Source organism: Miniopterus natalensis, chromosome 19 (assembly GCF_054644295.1).
Source record: "Miniopterus natalensis isolate mMinNat1 chromosome 19, mMinNat1.hap1, whole genome shotgun sequence".
Classification (NCBI taxonomy): domain Eukaryota; kingdom Metazoa; phylum Chordata; class Mammalia; order Chiroptera; family Miniopteridae; genus Miniopterus; species Miniopterus natalensis.
In genome coordinates, this window is record NC_142099.1 from 14,511,136 (window position 1) to 14,525,278 (window position 14,143).

At 53.8% G+C, this 14,143-nt stretch overlaps 1 protein-coding gene across 1 annotated transcript; it reads right to left on the reverse strand.

Moving 5' to 3' along the window:
* Positions 1 to 4,442: 4,442 nt before the first annotated feature.
* Positions 4,443 to 13,872, reverse strand: SH2D2A (SH2 domain containing 2A). The gene is made up of 8 exons (XM_087828270.1): positions 13,789 to 13,872; positions 13,009 to 13,169; positions 12,056 to 12,228; positions 11,225 to 11,314; positions 10,827 to 10,995; positions 6,462 to 6,608; positions 5,937 to 6,239; positions 4,443 to 5,527 (listed from the first exon to the last, which is right to left on the reverse strand). Exons 1-8 carry the CDS (start codon positions 13,820 to 13,822, stop codon positions 5,360 to 5,362), a joined length of 1,245 nt encoding a protein of 414 aa, XP_087684396.1. The 5' UTR covers positions 13,823 to 13,872; the 3' UTR covers positions 4,443 to 5,359.
* Between the last annotated feature and the right edge of the window lie 271 nt (positions 13,873 to 14,143).

The window sequence follows — 14,143 nt, forward strand, 5'->3', positions numbered from 1 at the left end:
TGCCTGGCCTATGCCCTTTCCTACTTTTTAGTATGGCCTCCTTTTTCATTCCAGACTTAAACCTCATTTGTTATCCTGTCCCTGGGTCAGATAACACTGGTGTAAAGCACTCCAACCGTCATGGGTCACCTCGATGGTCACCTTGCCTTTGTCCTCTGTACCCACCACCTAAACTAGGTTCGCGGCCATTGAAGACCCCAGGAGTTGTATGTAAATTGTGTTTGGGCAGGAGCCTGTGATCCTGAACATGGGAAATACTGCTGATCTCCAGTGTCCCTGAAGATTGGGGGAAGTCAGGAGGTTCTTTTTGTGACATGAGAATTTTTAGACATAAAATTCAGTCCAGCAAGGGGTAACATGGTGACATGCCTGTCCCTGGAGATGATTTAAGTTTATACTGGTAGTCGTTGGCCTAGACTGGTTTGGAAGCTTTGCATAGAGCTTGGGGGCTAGACAAATCTGGGAGGCTTCTGGACCCCTAGCCTTTTGCTAGCGAGGAAGGGGTGGTTTGGGTGAGTGGTTGGTGAAGGGAAACGGTGGGGCCTATGGACTTCAGTTAGCTGTCAGGCACTGTGATGCCCAGAAGCGACAAGATAGAAGGCGTGGTTTCTCCCTGCCAGGGAAGGGATCAAGTAGGGAGGGGAGATACTTGCACTCGTCACAAAACTGCAGATTTCCCTATAATGCGTTGCTAAGGGTACTGGGACTCCAGTAAGGCTTACCTGCAGTGGCTTCCTACAGGAAGAGTGTTGAAGAAACTCCTACAAGAAGAAAGGCATTGGATGCCAGTCAGAGGAGCACTGACTGGACAGAGAAGCTTGACTCCAGTTGCAGGTTCGGAACAGGGAATACACAGAGGAATTAGTTTTTGACAGTCCTGGTGACAGAGGAAGGTTAAGGCCAAAGGGGCAGTTCAGGTGCGTGGTAGGGACTTGGGGCTGAGAAGGAAGAGGCTGAGTGTGGCCTCTCACCATGCATCTGGTCCTGTGTGCTGGGGTAAGTTGAGTCTGTTTGCCATTAAGTGGGGGGGAGGAGGGTTTCATCACTTACAGGAAAACCACCCACTTATCTGAAATCTGACCTACTTTGGGGTTGGAGCCAGACAGGGCTCTTGCATCCCTCAGGGACATTCAGGCTGTAATTGTCAAAATCGATGCATCAGCTCCCACCACTCCCACCATCCACAGAGGCACTGGGGATTGAGATCGCCCCTCTGGGTGTCTTAGGTGGTGAGGTAGGTTTAACAGGGCCAAACTGGGATCCTGAGGAGTCAAATGCTCTTTACTGTATCCATTATGCTACAGGTGCAGCCCTACTCCCGAGGTGCCACGCTCCTGGTACTCAGCAGTTCAACTTTCTCATTCTAGGGGCTGCATCATGATGGAGCGGGAAGGGCTCTGTCCTGGGAGACAGGACATGGTAGGTAGGGAGAGTCCAGTGTCTTCTGGAAATGGATAGTAAGGCCAGGTATCTTTAAGGTTCCTCTTTGCCTTCCACCTCCTTTGGTTCTCTGCAAGTCATTTTAAGCTACTTTTTTATAAGCTACTTTATAGTTCTATCAACATTGACATTTTATTAGTGGGTGGAAACTCTTGGTCGCCAAGAGAAATTTGACAGTTTAGAAAATGGACCGACTTCGAGTTCTGGTAAATAAACAGGAAAGAAGATGGGTGAGGGAGAGGAGTTAGGAATGGCACTTGGCTAAAATTGGCAGGCAGCAGCCGCCAAGTGCAGAGGGAGGAAGGGGCGAAGGCCTTGGTCGGAAATGGATCCAGGTCACCTGGCAGATTTTTGGAGGGGTTGGGGCACAGTTCCAGTGCAGCCTTGCACTGACCAGGACTGCAGAGCCTAGGAAGCTGAGGTATACAGGGATCCAACTTAGAAACTGCACAGAGACAGCAAAGCTGTCGCGAGGGGTTTTCAGCTTCTACCCCACAGCCTTTGGCTCTGGGGAGGGGCTTGGCCAGGTCTTCATTCCAGTTGAGTGCTGAGCTTGCTGTCCAAAAAGCCATAGTCTGGAGGGGATGGTTGAAGTTCTGTGGGGCCTTGGGAAGCTCTGTGCTAGCTGCTCCTAACCTTTTTTACCCTCTCCCTCAGCTTTCGTTCAAGTAGGGTCAGGTGCTCTGAGGCGAGTAGAGGTAGTTGAGGGTGGGGGTCAGTGATGAGTGGGTTCATGGGGAGTGATGTGCTGTGGAATTGGGATAGCTGAGGTTATGGAGTTCATTGCTTTTCAACCCCCCTGGCCTGAGCCAGAATTACAGGACACCTTCCTGAGATGGTCTACTGCATTGGCCAAGGGAGCAGATAAGATGAAAGGGGCAGCTTAGGGGAGGCAGGGGCAGGAAAAGAATATAGAGTCAGGGTCAGCTATTGTGCTACGGGGACGAGCTGGAAGGAAAGGCCCACTCATTACAGCCTTCAGGCTCTGAAGGGGACCTGGGGCTGGGGGTGGGAGACTCCTCTCAAATCTGAGAGTGGGCTGCGCCAGAGAAAGCCCTGCCCGGAGGAGGCAGCAATAGGGATGGGATGACCGTGGGAAGACTGAATTAGCTGGAAATGCCCGGCCCCTCCCCCCCAGTACAATGGCTCCAGCTTCTTTTCCTATAAAAGTTACCTTCATCCTGAGGTCTCACCATAGCCCCAGGCCTTAGCTTGGGAGTGAGGTTAGCAGGATGGTGCTGGGGGCCCCATGATTTTGATGAGGGGAAGGGAGGCTCTACCACTTTGGCCTCAAGGCTGGGCCTGCAGCTGGTGGAGGGGCCCTGTGGTATAAAGGAGAGCCCTAGATTGGGATGACAAGATCTGGGCCTGATCCATCACCTCCCCTCTCTAGACCTCAGTTGCCTATTTAGTTGAACCAAAAAGTCAGCCACAAAGGGCCTGAAGTCCCTTTCAGCCCCGGCAGTGGTGCTCTGCCAAGCCCTTCATTTGAATGGTCTAGTCTGGTCTGTATAGCAGCCCTGTGTGTAAATAAGGAGGCATCACTTCTGTTTCAAAGGAATGCGGGAAACAGGGTCGCAGAGAAAGGTTTTCCTGCCAAAGGTTATGCAGCCAGTTAGCACCACGCCACAACACGAACCCAGGGCTTTGGATGCCAACATCTGGGTTCCACCCCTAGCTGTGTGAAGCTGCAGAGGGAGAGGGAGGGTCACTGGGTCCCACTCTGTGCCCCTCTAGCAGGCTTTGCTCCTTTGGAAACACCAAGTGGGTCCCTAGGCAGTTAGTTCCACCTCCTCCCTGGACCTGCCCATCCTGTTACAGCCTGTGTTGACTTTCTGATCTAGCTTTTGCTATACAGTGAACTTTTTCTGCCTCCTCCCCCTACCACAAGGAAACAGCCACTAGGTGACTCCCTGAGTCTAATCTGAGACTTTTTTGCACTTTCAGCCTCTCTGATTTCTGTAAACCATCTGCTCCCCGCCCTCCCTCTCTCTCCTCTTGCTCAGGAGGGAGTTTAGACCTACAGACAGCAGGAAGTGGAACCCCAGCTCTGTTGACTCAGCAATCATCTTTCTCCTTAAGCTGATTAGCACTGGAGTGGAAAGGAGGGGAATTCGCTTGTCACTGGAGCTGGCACCTGCACCAGGCTGGGGGTGGCGTGATGGTTGCAGCACCTAAGCCCAGGGGCATGGCTTCAGGGGCGGGTCTGGGGGATTTCTGTGCCTCTGGCAGGAAAAGGGACCCTGATAGGCACTGACTGTCTTGAACAGGCTGCATAGATGGGAGTACCTGGGCCTGAGTGGCTTTAGGACGGGTGGGGGGCAGTCTCTATTCTGAGCCCTGAGGGCAATCCAGGGGCAGATACTGTCCTGCCTTGAAGAGCCCTCAAGTCTGAGACAAAAATAAGACTTAGGGCAGATTCTTTCAGGTGGTTGAAAGCCCAGAGCCCTGCACTGGGGCAGGAGGCTGCCCTGAAGTGGCTCTGGGCAGAGAAGGGAGGATGCTTCACGAAAGGGATAGGGAAGAGAATTAGAGCCCTGACTGAGGCAAAAGCCTATGGCTTGGCCTTACTTGGAAGACACAAGAGAGTACTGGAGCCGCTGTAGGGGGCTCTGCATCCTCTAAGGGCTCACATGCAGGCTGAGAGTGCACTCTCCCCCTTCCCAGTTTTGTGCTTGGCAGGGGGGTTGGGGAAGGAGATGCAGGGGCTACTCTCAACCACTTCCCTCCCTACCTCTCTTTCTTTCCTGGCATCCACAGGAGATAGAGCCACCCCTGTGTCCCTGGCTGCCTGCCCAGCCAACCCAGCCAGGGAAGGAATATTTTGCAGAGAAAGGTTTGTGTCCCTTGTCTTGGTGTCTCCTGACCCCCCGGCCACAGGCCTGTGACCCTTGCCCAGGTGTCTCTCAATCCCCAGACCCCTCTCCTCCCACTGCAATGGCTGTTCAACCACCTGCCTTTCTACAATATGAGAGAGAGTCAGAGACAGAAGGAGCCTGGAGTACTTGGATCCCTGTAGGGGAAGGTGGTTGGTGATGATTTATTAGCCAGACAAGAATCAACAAACAAGTTCTAACATCTGTTCTCACCAAACCAACCCTCAGACAACAGCAGCATTGGACCAGGGCCCAGACCCAAAGGCTCAGAGGGCCAAGGAAATCAGGCTCCATGAGGAGAGGCCAGGGCAGTGGGAGGCAGCAGGGCCCTCCTAGGCCACATCCTTAGAGGAGCACCAAACACAGGAGTCAGAGGGAACCGGTGGGTGTGTCCCTAAAAGAAAGTGGATTCCACATTTGCTCCTCTGACCTCCAGGCTTCTTTGTGGGGGTCCCAGACCTGTCAAGGTAACGGCTACGCTGGGATCTGGAGGAAGGGAACCCGGGGACCCAATGCAGTGGAACTCAGGAAAGCAGCCAGATTTCCTATGTTAGGAAATTTGTGAAGACTTAGTGGATGTGGGGTCAGGAAAGTAGCACTAAACTAGGGAATTAGGAGGCCTGGTTTCCAGTCCTTGACCTCATCCAAGGCACTATCCCACTCTGGCTTTTTGTTTCCTATCTGCACAGTGAGGGAGTTGGACTTGATCAGGAAGGACGAAAAACGATGCTGTTCCTCTTCCTTCCCTCACCCACGGCAGACATCACTAATCAATCACGGTGCTCTTTTCTGCTGAGTTCAGATATGACCTTAACATCCTTCCCAATGCAGCGCCATAAGCAGCAAGGACCAATGGACCGGAGTTGGGATACAAGGTGACACATTTTTGCCATCTTTGCAATAGATGACAGCTGAGGTCCTTTCCAGGTTTTGATCAGTCACCTACAGTTTGTTCATCCACATTTCCTTAGGGCACCTGGGTGTGTGTGAAGTTCTCTAGACCTGATGTCCCAGGTTATCCTCCCTCAGCTCAGACTCACTGGCTACTGAGGAGGCCCCAGGGGAAGACATGCCTGTCCTCTGTCCTGGAGCACCTGTCTAGAGATGATGTGAGGGAGGCTGTGTCCCCCGAGAGGCAGGGGCTTGTGGGGCACGGGAGGGCCTTGTCTAGCCACAGAGTTGTCAGAATGCAGTTGCTGGCCACCTGGATTCTGCAAAGAGAAGGACAGTCTTAGGTCACACCCTTTCAGGCCTATCTGCAGCTTCAAGGGCCAAGACATCTGGTCTTAACAGTCTTTGGCCTGCACAGAGGAGGGCTACATCCCTCTCGTTCATTCAACGAACATTTCCTGAGCGCCTGCTCTGTGCCAGGCACTGTGCTGGGTGCTTTGGAAACGGAGATGAATAAGTCCTAGGCCCTCTCCCAGTGACTCCAGGGCGAGCAGAGGGAGTAATCCCTGGGCCTGCAAAAGGAATGCTGGCAGCCTGGACTCTGTCCTTCCCATCTCACCTCAGACCTCTGACCTTCACCCTGACCCAGGCATCCAATGTGAACCCTTCCCAAACTAGCTTTCAGGAAGTCCTTCTTGTGATCCAGCTTTTCCCTGCACCCCCATTTACCTGGCTTCCTGGGACAGGCCTGGATCGGCACTTCCTGAGGGCCGAGTGCCAGAGGATGCACGGTGGGCCCTTTCCCCCTGATGGCACGTCCAGCCCCACCTCCACCTCGGCATAAATGTTGTTGGGGGCTTCCCCGGGGCTGCCCCTGCCCATAGCATAGAAAGCTATGGGTTCATCGGGCTCGTGGTAGATGGGGTTGGAGGGGTTGGAGGGCAGGGCTGGGCGGTGTCTCGAAGCTGGGCTTGTGTAGACTTCGGGTGATAGCTGAGGTTTGGCAGGAACAGGAGGCTTGGGCCTTGGTCGCTGGGAAGGCTAGAAGAGAAGATGACACCAGGAAAGAGAGTGGGTCAGAGCAACTCAGGAAGGGTCACAGTGGGAGCTAGCACCCCAGCCCCAGACTGTGCCCTCTGCAGACCCCGCTCCTCCAAACTGGCCCCACTCCTCACTGGCCGCTGTCTCCTTTTTGCCTCCTGGGTCCTCGCCTCCCTCCTGCCCGGCCCCCTCCCGGTTCTTCCAGCCCAATACCTCCTTTGGCTCACTGCCCCCCTCTTTCTGCGTGGGGGCTCTGGGCTCCTTTTTGAGGATTGGGCTATACTGGGGGTATGAGTCCTCGCTTTTGCTTCCAGAGTCTGATTCTTCATTCCTTAGGGAAAGTCCTGCTGGCTCAGGAGTCTGCAGGGAAAGGAGGTTTGAGGGACTTGGTTGAGGAGGGACAGCAGGTGGGGGTGGGCAGGTGGTCCAGAAGGAAAAAATAAACCAGTCCAGGTGGAGGATGGCTGGGAGAGGCACAGGAATTTGGCCTGTGCTGGGTGCCCTGGGTGAAGAAGAGGCTATGAAGATGGCAAAGAGACCAGGGAGTGATGGGGAAGTAGCTCTGGTCACAGGCAATATCTAGCATTCAACTTAATTTCATCTGGAACACAGCGCCAGGCAGGTCTCCATTTATGCCTGTGGTTGTAAAAATGCAGCAAGGCTTCACCTAGCCAGTTTTGCTCAGTGGTCAGAGCATCAGCCTGCAGACTGAAGGGTCCCGGGTTCGGTTCTGACCATAGGGCACGTACCTCGGTTGGGGGCATGTGGGAGGCAACCAATTGATGTGTCTCTCCTACATCGATGTTTCTCTCTCTCTCCCCCTTCCACTCTCTCTGAAAAACAATGGAAAATATATCCTCTGGTGAAGATTAAAAAAAAAAAGAAAGAAAGAAAAAATGCAACAAGGCTTGAGAAGTCTTAAGTTAAAAATTTTGGCATGACAGATCTCCAAGACTGCTGTGCCTACGTTTTCTTCTGCAGGTGCCAGAGGAGTACTTTATGGGCCTGTAAGCTAGATATTTTAGGGCAGAGAGACTGCCTCAGGGGAGGTGAGCCTGGCAGTGGGACATTTCCCTCCCACAATAGGTACACTTTTAGTTCAGCATTTAGCCCTGGGGTCATGAATGCTCCCATATGCCCATTTCTGCCGGCATGCTCAGGCCACAGGCTTTTCCTGTGCTCCTGCAATCCACCAAGTGCGTGTCACCATCTGGAGGTGTACAGGCGCCGCAGGCTTCATGCATCCAATTCAGAATTCTTACTCCCTGCCCCCCCCCCCCAGCATCCCCTTTATGAACAAAAAGCAGCACCTTCACCCTGTGGCCACAATAGCACCTTAGAGGTCAACTTTGACTCCTCCCTACCCACATCTGATGCAGCACAGCCCTACTCCTTCCACTGCCTAAATATATTTACATCTGCACACTTCTCTGCATGCCCACAGTCACCACCCTAGTCCAAGCCTCTTAAATTCTCCCCTTGCATTATCTTGCCCTGTCAGTCCGTTCTCCACTCTGGGCAGTGAGCCTGCAGAAACTCTCGTAACTATCCTTCGATGGCTGCCCATTACTCCCTGATAAAGTCCAAACTCCAAAGATACTGAATGACAAAACCCTTTGAGACCAGATCATAGGGCTTGGTCTCCAAGAGTTCTGCCTTCAGCTCTGTTGGTTCCAGCTGGCTCCCCTCGCCTCCAAACTTCCCTACACCTTGTCCTCATTGCTCCAGAATCTTCAGGTCTCCCCCTATTCCTCACAAAATTCCACAAAAGAGTCACCTATAGGCATACTCCCCACTTCTTTGAACTGATTCAATTAAGCTCCATGAAACCGTTCTTGCCCAGGTCACCAATGACTTCTTGGCTAAATTCAATGGTCAGTTCTGGACCCTATGCACTTGTTCTTCCTTGACTTGCTTTTTCTGCTTGGCTTCCAGACCATCACACTCTCCTGGTTTTCTCCTCTCTCTCTCTGGCTGCTCCTTCTCAATTTTCTTTGTAGGTTCTCTCATTTCTGCAAACTAAATGCTGAACACTTGGTAGTCCTTTCTTTTCCATCTACACTCTCCTGAGTGAGATTTCACCCCTCCTAAAGGCTTTAGAATCAATCCAGCAACATGCTGATGACCCTCAAATACTTATCTCCACTCCAGACCTCTGTCCCAAACTCCAGGCCAGTATATTCCAACTGCTTACTTGACATCTCCATGTGGATATCAAATGGATATTTCAAACTGTACATGTCAAAAGTGACCTCCTGATCTCCACTGCCCCCAGACTTGCTCCTTCTATAGCTTCCTCCTCTTGTGGCAGGATGGTAAGAAGCTAGGGAAATTCTTTGACAAGTGGAGTAAGGGAAACTGAGACAAAATCATTAACACAGGCCAAACGATTTGAGCAATTCACAGCAAGCTAAATGAATCACAAGGTTTTCTTTCCTTAACCAAGGACACTTAGGAGCAAGTGGTTTACACATTCTAGACTGTCCTGGGGCAGACCAGCTTCTTCAATAATGTTCTTTAAAAGTAAAACTAACCAAAAAATAACCCCTGACCTCTCTATATGCACATTTTGATGAATCAACATATTGAAGGACACACCTGAAAAGCTAATGAATATTCTATTGATACTCTCCCCTAGGATTCCCACGGGCCAAATACAGACAAAAAGCCACAAGCCTCACTTTCCCTAGAGCACACCCACGCCATGCATCTCTGCTCTCTTTCTCCTAAACTCTAAGGGTCCCCACAAGACTTGCAACCAGGGGAGCAGCAGGCAGAAGCAGCTTGTCCCAGGCTTCCCCCCTGAACCTGTCTCCAAGGCCCCGTTTTTTTTCTGACTTCCCAGTGAGTTCTTCTGTCACTGACTTTTACTTCCCAGTGAGCTAACAGCAGCCCTGCTTGGCTCACTTCTTTCCTATAACATTTCTAGGGAGCCAAAACAGGGCACCACCTAGGCTCTCTCCTGTTGCTTCTTCTACCCTAAGCCCTTCCTTTGTTTCACTGTCCCCAGCTTTAATAAATGTATTCTCAAAATCACCTGGACTCATACTGCGAATTCTTTCCTGCACAGTAAAGAACCCACATACTATGGGTGGGCCGGAGGCAAACCCACTCGAGGCCCAGTCCCCATCCAGTAGCACTGTCAGCAAGAACTCATCTTTTCACACTCCTCAGCCAGCCCCACCTTCAAAACAGACCCAGCAGTCTACCTCCTTGTCCGTCTGCCTGTACCATCCTGGTCCAGGCTGCCATCATCTCACCTGAAGTATTGTAGTAGCCTCCTTCTGGTCACCCTTCCCCTTCCAAACTTGCCAGGTCATGTCACTCCTCAGGTTACAACTGTCGAGTGTCATATCATTTCACTCAGACTAAAATCTCAAATCCATACAAGAGTCTACATGGCCTCCTCCCTTCACCTCTCTGATCTCACCTCCTGCCTTTCCACTGACGGTAGCTTCCTCACTGCTCTCACTCTTCTTCAAACACATCAAGCATCCTCCTACCTCAGGGCCTTTGCACTTGCTGTTCTTTCTGTCAAGAGGGCTTTTCCTCTAGTAATCTGCATGGCTTTCTCCCTTACTTCCTTTAGGCCTTGGCTCAAATGTCCCTTTACCAGAGTAGCCTTCCCTGATTTCTCTATGTAAAATAGCCCCAAACCTGTCACTTCCTGTCACTGCTTGGTTTTTCTTCTTAGCACTTACTTATCATTATAAAACATATTATTATGTATTATCTGTTTGCTACCTGTATTGTGTGTTCATTGCCTGTCTCCTCCCACTAGAATGTAAACTCCATGAAGGCAGGGATGTTTTGGTCAGCTTTGTTTATGGCTCTTTTCCCAGTGCCCAGACCAATGCCTGGCACAGAGTGGTCCCTTAGAACTGCCTGAGCTTCCTCAGGGAGGCACTCCCTGACACAGCTCCCGGCCAAGTGAGGGAAATGGCACCGGGCTCTGTATTTCCTCTCTCATCACACCCTCATACTTGTTTCCCATTATTTGCCTATCTTTGCTGCTGGTAAGTAAGCTTTGTGGGTTTGGGACCCGCCTGTCTGTCCACAGCTCTATTTCCAGGGCCTGCCGGCATCTGGGACATGCTGGGCACTCAGTAAATATCTTTTAATTAAAAGCAAAACAAATGACCTGCCTGACTGGGTGGCTCAGCTGATTAGAGCATCGACGGACGCCCCAAGGTTGTGGGTTTGATCCCAGGTCAGGGCACATACAGGAATCAACCAGTGAATGCATGCATGGGTGGAACAACGAATCAGTATTTCTCTCTCTCCCTTCTTCTTTCTCTAAAATCAATAAATTAAGAAACCAAAAGCCAAAACAAAATAAAACCCACAAATGACCCGTGTGCCTCTCTGGGCTGGTCTCTCAAGAATTCCCTCTCCCCAGCATGCATCTTTCTCGAAGGGCTTCCCACGGAGATATGTGGGCAAGGGAGGCACAGCTGGGCAGTCTTGTCTGGATGAGAAAGTGCCTGGTGCCATGGCCCTGCGGCCTGGGCCCTGCAGGAGAAGGGGCGCTGGCCTGGGTCCCGGGCGAGGGTCAGGGCGGGGATGGGCGCGGCGTACCTGGCGGGCGAGGGGCTGGCTGAGAGTCTCCCCGTAGGGGCTGAGCGGGGCCCCGGAGTAGTGCCGCAGCAGGTCCTGCAGCCGCGCGTGGGCGCTGTCCTCGCCCAGCACCACGTGTCGACCGTCCTCGAGCTGCGCCAGCAGGAAGTGGCGGCAGCAAGTCCGGCTCCTGGTGGGCGCCCGTGGGGATCAGATCTGCTCCCCCACACTCCCAGCCCTCCAGGCCCGGGCCTCGGGCACGAGGCGTGCCCCCTACCCGCCCCGCGCCGGGCGTCCCACTCTCAGTGGGGTTGGGGAGGGGGGAGGGAGGGGGAGGGAGCGGAGAGCAGCCCCGCCCCTCACACCCCCGAGGGCGCCCAGTGCCGCGCCCCCGAGTAGCCCGAGGCCCCGCCCCTCACCTGTAAGTCAGCACAAAGGTCACCGCGCTTTCGCTGAACCGCACCAAGTAGCATCCCTGCGGCTTGGTCTCCAGCAGCCTTTCGGCCTCTCTGTGGGTGACGGAGAAGAGACAGACGCTGCCCTGACTCTTGCAGCCTTGACCCCTGCCTCGCGGGCTCTCATGGGGGACCCCTACCCCCAACCAAGCGGACCAAAGCGGCTAGAGAAAGGTGGAGGTAGGAGAGAGGATGTGGGCGCTGCTCTTCCGCTGGAGGGCCTGGGCTCGGACGGGCCGAGGGGTCCCACCCGGCGCGACTCCCAGGCCTGCACCCTCCTGGCCCCATCCTGGAAGGGCCCCGGCGGTGTGTGTGGTCTGGCAGGGGGTGGGGTGGGGTGGCGGAACTGGAATGGTGGTGATGCTGCTGCGGCCGCAACTACGGGGTTGGTGGCTGACTTCTAGATGTCAAAGGTCAAGCTGAAGGGGGTGGTGAACAAAGACACAGAGGTGAAGCTGAGAAGTGGGGGAGGAGGTAGGAACTGCAGGGGAGGGAGGAAAGAGGAGGGGGCTGGGTGAGCCCAGAGAGCCTGAGACCCAGGTGGAAACCCTGAGGATTAGAGGCCTTAGATATAGGAGGATAACTGAGCCAGAGAGGAGAAACTGAGGTCCAGAGAGGGTTGGACTGGAGCCTCTCCGAGGATCTCCTCCAGGAGAGATCCTTAGTGAATGGCCTGGGAACCTCCAGGAGTCATAGCCTGGACTTGCAGCCTCAATCTACTCTTGACTGGCTGCAGGACCCAGGCCTTGCCCCTGGTCCTCCCTGGGCCCATTCGTTTCCTCCTAGGTGACTCACCTCCGAGTGATGAAGCCGTGGAACCACGGAGGGGCTGCCCCGTGCTGCAGGAGTCCCTGGGCTTGGGTCTTCTGGAACCAAGCCAGGGTCTCAGCCTGCAGAGCCTGGCCTCCTTCCCTAGGCACCTCCTCAGCCTTTCCGGTGTCCTCTTGACCGGAGGCAGCCCCCAGGGCCTGCGGAGATAACCAGTCAGGGGAAGAGTTTAAGGAGGGAAAGTTGCCAGGATTCGTGGGCTTTCCCCGGACTCCAAGCCAGCGACTGCCCTCTCACCCTCATCCCCAGACCCCGCTGGGCATGGAGAGGAAGCTCCCAGCCCCCCCCCACCCCCCGCCCGTTGCTTATTTTAAGTACAATTGCCCAGAAAGTCCTTCCCAAGGTCTAACTTAAATCCCTTCTTCAGCTCCAGCTGTTTTGGTTTCTGAGACATTTCTTTCTACTTCCCCCTGGATCCTGAGGGCCTTTAAACCAGCAGTGGTAAGCTGTTAAACTGTGCTTAAATGAGGGTGAGCCCTTCCAGATGACAGAAAGTCATACCCTGGCCTGGAGGATGAAAAAAGATGATGCAGGTCACCCCAGAGGCTGGAGTAAGGGAGAGCTCACCCTACAGGAGGAGGAACTGAGCTGGTGGGCTAGAAAGACTGAGATGGGCTGTGTCAGGCAAATGAAGGCCAAGGACAAAGATGCAGATGCCTGCTTCCGGGACCTGATACACTGTACCCTGGTCACCTGGGGACTCAGCCTGAGCTTCCCAGGGGCAGAGGAGCAGTGAGTGAGCAGTTCAGCACACAAAGGAGGGACTTCCCATCCCCTTTGCCTCTCTCTGTACCCTTGCCCTGTAGGCAGCCCCAGCTCACTTCAGCTTTCTCCCCATTGGCCTTTGTCCATCTGTATGTCTTCACCCATGGGAGGCTTGAGAGCAGATGAAGGAGCTGCATACCCAGGTTCCCACTCACCGCAGCATGGACATCCGGGGCTCTGTGGCTGAACGGGGTCTCTTCAGCCTTCAGGGCCTGGAGTCTGGGCTCTGGAAGCAAGCCCAGGCCCTTGCAGCTTTTTTGGGTCGAGTCCAAGGACTGGAACGTGGTGAAGGTTGGAGTGGGGGCTTTGTAACTCCCTGTTAGCACAAAGAGGACAGGTGGGGCTTCTCAGTGAGGGACTGCCTCTCTCTGCTGCCCACCCCTCCCCCAGGCTTAGAAGCGCCCTGCATGCCTCTGACTAGGGACCTATAGGACAGGGACAGTTATGATAGCAGGAGAAATGCAGGTAAGACAGTGAGGCTGTGTGTGTGGCGGGGGTATTTATCAGGGAAGAGGAGTGTATGGAGCCAAGGAGGTTCAGAGGGGCTGAGGGAGCAGAGGGGCTTGTTGGGGAAACTGGGTACCAGAAAGGGGAGCTGGATGTCAGCTGGCCTTCTGGTGGCCTGGAAGTCAGTCCCACAATCAGGGAGGGGAGGCAGATTTCTTTAGTGCAAGCCCCTCTTCCGGCCCAGTTTCCTGTGGCTTCCCCCATCCCTCCTGCTCCCTCCTCCCTCCTCTCCAAGAAGCACACAGCAGACCCTTTTCACCTTTGTTCTCAGGGCTGAGGGACGTGCAGTCCCAGAGAAGGAGAAGGGGTTGTGGGCCCCCTGCTGATCAGCCTGCCAGCCCTGGCTTGGGGTAGGGCTCTGGCCCAGTAGAGAGCAGGCTGTGGGGGTGTTGTCCCGTCCCATCCACATTCTTAAACATCACACTTACCTTGGGAGCTTATCTGGGCCAGGGAGAACTCCATGGGGGCCTAAGAAGGAGCCCAGGAGCAGGGTGTATGTCTGTGCTCTCAAAAGGTGTGCACACTCAGCAACTCTCCTTTCACTCCAGCCCCCTGGGCAGGAAATGTCGCGTTACCCACAGCCCTAGCCCTAGCGGAGGACTCACGTCATGGAAAGCCATAAGACAACAATCCCGCCCCCAGAAGACAGGCAGCTGAAGGTGGTGGTGGTGTGGTGGCGGGTATTTGTCACTCTGTGTCTGGATGTTAGGAATTCCATACTGCTATCTGACCTCAATCCCCCTTGTTTCTTTCTTTACTCCCTCACTCTAGACTGGGATTTCC